Source organism: Propithecus coquereli, unplaced genomic scaffold, assembly GCF_000956105.1.
Source record: "Propithecus coquereli isolate 6110/MARCELLA unplaced genomic scaffold, Pcoq_1.0 Scaffold168, whole genome shotgun sequence".
Classification (NCBI taxonomy): domain Eukaryota; kingdom Metazoa; phylum Chordata; class Mammalia; order Primates; family Indriidae; genus Propithecus; species Propithecus coquereli.
In genome coordinates this window covers 2,291,122-2,297,402 of record NW_012141413.1, presented here as the reverse complement: position 1 = coordinate 2,297,402, position 6,281 = coordinate 2,291,122, and the positions used below count along the sequence as shown (strand labels likewise).

The 6,281-nt window shown below is 41.3% G+C and overlaps 1 protein-coding gene across 1 annotated transcript in view; it reads left to right on the top strand.

Moving 5' to 3' along the window:
• The window catches only part of PARP4 (poly (ADP-ribose) polymerase family, member 4), a 98,107-nt gene that overhangs the window by 89,093 nt on the left and 2,733 nt on the right, over window positions 1-6,281 (top strand). Inside the window, exon 35 of the mRNA XM_012641671.1 lies at window positions 4,300-4,435. Within this exon, the coding sequence (XP_012497125.1) occupies window positions 4,300-4,435 (136 nt within the window). The remainder of the gene's footprint in view (window positions 1-4,299; window positions 4,436-6,281) is intronic.

The window sequence follows — 6,281 nt, the reverse complement described above, 5'->3', positions numbered from 1 at the left end:
TGTTAGTTGTACAATTAATTTCTTTCTAATTTTAGTAGAGACAGGGTCTCGCTCTTGCTCAGGCTGGTTTCGAACTCCTGAGCTCAAACAATCCGCCGGCCTCGGCCCCCCAGAGAGCTAGGATTACAGGCGTGAGCCACCGCGCCAGGCCTTGAAAGAGATATTTGTACATCCATGTTCACACAGCATTATTTGAAATGGCCATAAAGTGGAAGCAACACAAGTGCCCATCAACAGATGAATGGATAACCAAAATATGGTGTATGCATACAATGGAATATTATTCAGCATTAAAAAGGAAGGAAATTCTGACACATGCTACAGCATGGATGAACCTTAAGGACATTATGCTAAATTAAATAAGCCAGACACACAAGAAATACTGTATAATTCTACTTACATGAGGTACCCTGAGTAGTCAAATTCGTAGAGACAGAAAGTATCGATAGAATAGAGGTTGCAGGGAGGAGGGAACGGGGAGTTAGGGTTTAATGGGACAGAGTTTCTGTTTTGCAAGGTGAAAAGAGTACGGAGATGGACGGTGGCGATGGTAGTGTAACAGTGAAGGTACTGACTAGCACTGAACACTTAAGCATGGTTAAAATGGTAAATTTTATGTTATAGATATTTTACCACAGTTTTAACAAATAAAATATAAATGCGTAGTTGGTCTTAGGTGTTTGTTAGATTATTTATATCCTACACACATATTATAGTCTATTGCATCCACTCAGTATGTCATTTTTTTTAATTTAAGTGTTTATTTGGGAAGATTTGAGATACGTTTCTGGGGAAGAAACATCAGACTTTGGCTGTGTGCTGGATGTGGGCAGCTGAGGGGGAGGGGTTCAGGCTTGCACGTGGCAAGGGAAAGCGTCGCCTGCAGACTGAGCCTGGAGACACGCTAATAGAGTTACAATTTGGACATGTAAAGTTTAGCTGCCTATTAGACATTCAAGAGAAAGGTATACTTTGCCATGTGAGACTGGAGCGCAGGGAGGAGATCAGAGTTAAAGGAGACTGGGAGAATCGTCAGTTTGTCTGCTGCGTTTCAAGCCAGGTTCTGGATGAGATCACCCAAAGAGGGTGGCCAAAGCACAGAGGCACTTAGGGCCACCCTGGTGCACACCAGTGTTTAGTGACCGGACAGGACAGGAAACATCAAAGACTGAGAAGCAATGGCCAGAGAAATAAGAGGAAAACGAGGGAGAATGGAGTCACAGTTGTCAATAGATGAGATGTCTTTATGGATACACCTTTTCCATGGATTTTCTATGTGTTTCTCTGGATATCTCCATATTATTGTTAACAGAAAACAAAACAAAACAAAAAAACCCCTCAAACTCTCTAAATAATTTAAAGAGGTTTATTCTAAGCCGAGTATGTGTGATCATAGCCTGGAGGGCCACGCCCAAGAAGCCCTGAGGACGTGGTCTCCCCTTGGCTGGGTCACAGCTTGGTTTTATGCATTTCAGAGAGACAGGAATTACACAAAAGTCATAAACCAATATACAGGGAAGGCCCACATTGGTTTGGCCTGAAAAGGTGGAACATCTCAAAGTCAGGGCTTACAGATTATGGGTGGGGTTTAAAGATTCTTTGATTTGTTAAGTGGTTAAAGAAATGAAGCTTTGTCTAAAGGCTTGGAATGTTTTCAGTTAGGATAGGGAAGTCTGCTAATTGAGACAAGCCACAGGACATAAAGGGAGGCTCAAGTGGTCTGTTAAGTAAATAGATGACCTGAGCTTTGGCTTGTTGATGGCCTTAGGCTTGTTGATAATTTTGTATCTTATTGTTACAAAGAAAAACTCCAAAAGGGACCGGGCATAACCAGGTGTGTCTGACCTCCCTTCTCATGGCCAGCAACTCAGCTTCAATTGGAGGGTCCTCTTGGCCAAGAGGGAGTACATTCAGTCGGCGGGGAGGCTTAAGATTTGACTTTAGTTCTCATTGTCCGTGTTATTTTTCTGTATGTGTGTTCTTTTCTGCCTTTTGTTCTCCGCGTACAGTCTCAAGCTGTCTGATTTTTTTCCCTGACTTGTTTTATATCTCTGTACCCAACTTTGTCTTCTATCCTCTTCTTTGTTTCTCTTTTCTTTCCTTCTCCTTCTGAATTTATTTATTTATTTATTTTTTTGAGACAAAGTCTCACTCTCTTGCCTGGGGCGAGTGCCCTGGCATCAGCCTAGCTCACAGCAACCTCAAACTCCTGGGCTCAAGCAATCCTCCTGCCTCAGCCTCCCAGGTAGCTGGGACTACAGGCACCCACCACCATGCCCGACTGACTTTATTTTTTAAATGACTCTGATACACTAGTTAGACATTTTATCAATTCATTATTTATCATATTCTTGAATAGAGTTACATTTGCTTATTATTATTATTTATTTATTTATTTTGGAGACAGAGTCTCACTCTGTTGCCCGGGCTAGAGTGCCATGGCATCAGCCTAGCTCACAGCAACCTCAAACTCCTGGGCTCAAGCAATCCTCCTGCCTCAGCCTCCCGAGTAGCTGGGACTACAAGAATGCGCCACCATGCCCGGCTAATTTTTTCTATATATTTTTCGTTGTCCAATTAATTTCTTTCTATTTTTAGTAGAGACGGGGTCTCGCTCTTGCTCAGGCTGGTTTCGAACTCCTGAGCTCAAACAATCCGCCTGCCTCGGCCTCCCAGAGAGCTAGGATTACAGTCGTGAGCCACCGCACCCGGCCTACATTTGCTTATTAGTAATATCATTTAAAAATTAGTCTGATATTTTGTATGTAATACTCAAAAACAGAAGAACCCAGTAAATTAAACTGCTTTGTCTCCATTTATTTTCTTTTGTGGGATAATAGATTGGTTTTATTGTTTTTAAAAATTTATTTAATTCCCTTTTCCTGTATTAAGAAAATTGTGTCATTTAATAAAAGCCCTCTCAGTTTATGAGCAGTTTTAGCTGTCTCAGTGGTTTAAAGTTAATGGTGTGTGTTTATATTATGCACAAATCCTTTTGTCTTTACCCAAAAAAGTAATTGTATATTCTGACAAGGTTTGGAGTTTTTTTCCAAAGCCACTTTTTCCCAACACCATCACCCAGAAAAGGAGACATATTTCAGTCTTTGCAGATATTTAGTATTATAAGATGTTCTCTCAGAATAACTAAGTGCCAATTAAGGAAGGTACTCAGCCTGAATGGCCTTAATTAGTGCCAGATTTGGGATGCTTAGAGAACTTATCTGACAGAAATTCTAAAAAAAGATATAAAAGAAATTTAATACATGTTTATTAAGTATTCCTGGAAATATGAATTGAAAATTGCAAACACTGAATATTCTTTTACGAGCCTTTTGAAAACAGCTTTCAGAAACAACTCATCATGAAAATGTAAATCTCCAAATCAGAATAGTGTTTTTCTTTGAAAAGTTGAGAGTTGAGGGTGGAGGGCGGATTGTGGCACTTATACAAGGGAGGCTTCACCTTTGTGATGTCTTGTTTCTTTTAAAGAAAAGACTTTGAAGCAGATGTAGGAAAATGTTCGGAGTGATGAGCTAGGCAGTGGATGGGGTATTAATCATACTGTTCTCTTCTCCGTATGCTTAAAATGTCTCGTAACCAAAGAACCACAACTGTGAGTGGCTACATTGTTTTGTGTGTCGTAGTGATACAACAGTGCTGGGTATCAGACATCTTTGGTGGAAATAAAGATGACTTACCTGGGAAGCCGTCACATGCCTCACTGTGGCTCTAACGACGATGGATAGATGTGGAGAATTAGAATAAAATTAGTTTCATGAAATGTGCATTTGGAAAAATAAGAATATTTCAAAATGAATTTTCATATAAAATGATTTCAAAGATGACTTGCATTTTTTAAAATAAAAATGGGTTAATTTCTGAGTTCAATGTATGTAAACATTCGCTTTTCAATTTTGATATGTTGTAATACAGTAAAATGTCTTGATTTGGATACCTGTAGGTACTAATCACTAGAAATAATTTGACAGCCTGGCATAATCGGCCATCCCTGTTGTTTACCTGTGGCATATTTAGGTTTACTCTTCTGAGCCTAGAAATTGGCATTTTTTTATCATACCGCACAGCTGCTCTGGTTATGGACAATGGCAAGGGAGGGCACGCTGGATACAGCTCAGTCTCCTAACACCTGTCGGGATAATGTGATGGGCACATGTTCCATTCTTTATTTAAATAGCAGGCTAATTAAGGATCTTGAAGAGTATTACAGAGTTTTATAAACAGGCACAGTTTGAGATGCAGAGTTTCCGGCAGACATAAAGGACTTTTTTTGTCTTTCAGGTGTAAAAGGAAGAGAACGTCTCCTGGACCTGATTGCCACATTGCTAGTGCTACAGTTTCTTCGAACCAGGTTGGAACAGGAGGGAATAGTCTTCAAATCACTGATGAAATTGGATGATGCTGCTTCCATTTCCAGGTGGCTTTAACTGCAGTATTAAGCAACTCACTTACATTTTCAACCATTTCTTAAACCTTACAAGCAACTATAGGGAATTACCTCACATGTATTTACTAGGTTGTAAGTATTCACGGGTAGCAGCTTGCCCACAATCCCCTGAGGGAGGCAGAGCTGACGACGTTTTTGCCTGAGGCTGCACAGGAAGACTGGGGCTCCGGGGTTACTTGTGGCTTACACAAGCACGGCTCTCCTGGCTCCTGACTTGGTACTCGTCACTGTAGCATGTTGATCCTGTATGCTTTTGGAAGATCCACCATAGGATTGTTGGGACCAGGCCTGTTCCCAATAATGGCAGGGCTAGATTTCTCCTAATTTACTTTGTTTTGCAGTTTTAACTTTGGAACTGTATGTAAATATTTTACATAATAATTGGCCGAGTGTGGTAGCTCACCACCTGTAATCCTAGCACTCTGGGAGGTCAAGGTGGGAGGATCCCTTGAGGCCAGGGGTGGGCAACAACATAGCACCCCCCACCCCCAACCCGGTCTCTACAAAAAATAGAAGAATTAGGCAGGTGTGGTGGCGCCTGCAGTCCCAGCTACTTGGCAGGCTGAGGCAGGAGGATTGCTTAAGCCCAGGAGGTTGAGGTTGCAGTGAGCTATGATGACACCGCTGCACTCCAGCTGGGGAACAGAGTCAGACTGTCTCAAAAAAAAATTGTTGCATAATAATGTATAAAATTTAAACTCAAATAGGCCAGGCATGTTGGCTCACCCCGGTAATCCTAGCCCTTTGGGAGGCTGAAGTAGGAGGATAGCTTGAGGCCAGGAGTTTGAGACCAACCTGGGCAACATAGTGAGACTGTGTCTCTACAAAAAAAAAGGAGGATAGTTTGAACTCAAGAGTTTGAGGTTGCAGTGAGCTGTGATCACACTACTGCCCTCCAGCCTGGTGACAGAACAAGACCCCATCTCTAAAAACAAAGAAAAAGAAAAAAAAGTTTAATCAAATAGATAAACAAGTAATCCCTAAAAATAGGAAGCAAAATGAAACAAACCTAACTATAGGTCAAGTTGGTGGCTTAACCACCCAAAGAGGAATGATTTAAGGTGACTTTAAAACACAGTACATAATCTGACTGTACCTCCCCAGTGGGATAGCACCTACGGGTAGGAAGAATTGCAGAGAATTCTTACTGTGAGTAATCACATTGTTAATAGTGCTTCTGATTTTGTTATTTTGGAAGATAAATAGATATTAGTATTGTTAGGAACTAAGATGTGTAAAATCAAAGAAGTTAAGTGAAACCTCTTGAATCCTAAACTTGAATTAGGTGAGAGAATAGAGGAACATGTTATATTACACCATGGAAGTGCAGTCAGCGAAGTCTGCAATGTAGGGCAGTAAATGGTAAGAGAAAAAAGCGGGGCCAGGTGGAACCTATAAGTAACCTCAAAGGACGAATCAACCAAAGCCAGTGTAGACCTTGTTGATCCAGATTTGAAAACCCACTGTATTAAAAAATGATGGGATAATCAAGGAAAATTAAACATTACCTAGATATTTTGTGATATTAAAGAATTATTGGCCAGGCGCCGTGGCTCACGCCTATAATCCTAGCACTCTGGGAGGCCGAGGCGGGCATATCGTTTGAGCTCAGGAGTTCGAGACCAGCCTGAACAAGAGCGAGACCCCCATCTCTACCAAAAATAGAAAGAAATTAATCGGACAGCTAAAAATATATAGAAAAAAATTAGCTGGCATGGTGGCGTGTGCCTGTAGTCCCAGCTACTCGGGAGGCTGAGGCAGGAGGATCGCTTGAGCCCAGGAGTTTGAGGTTGCTGTGAGCTAGGATGACACCACG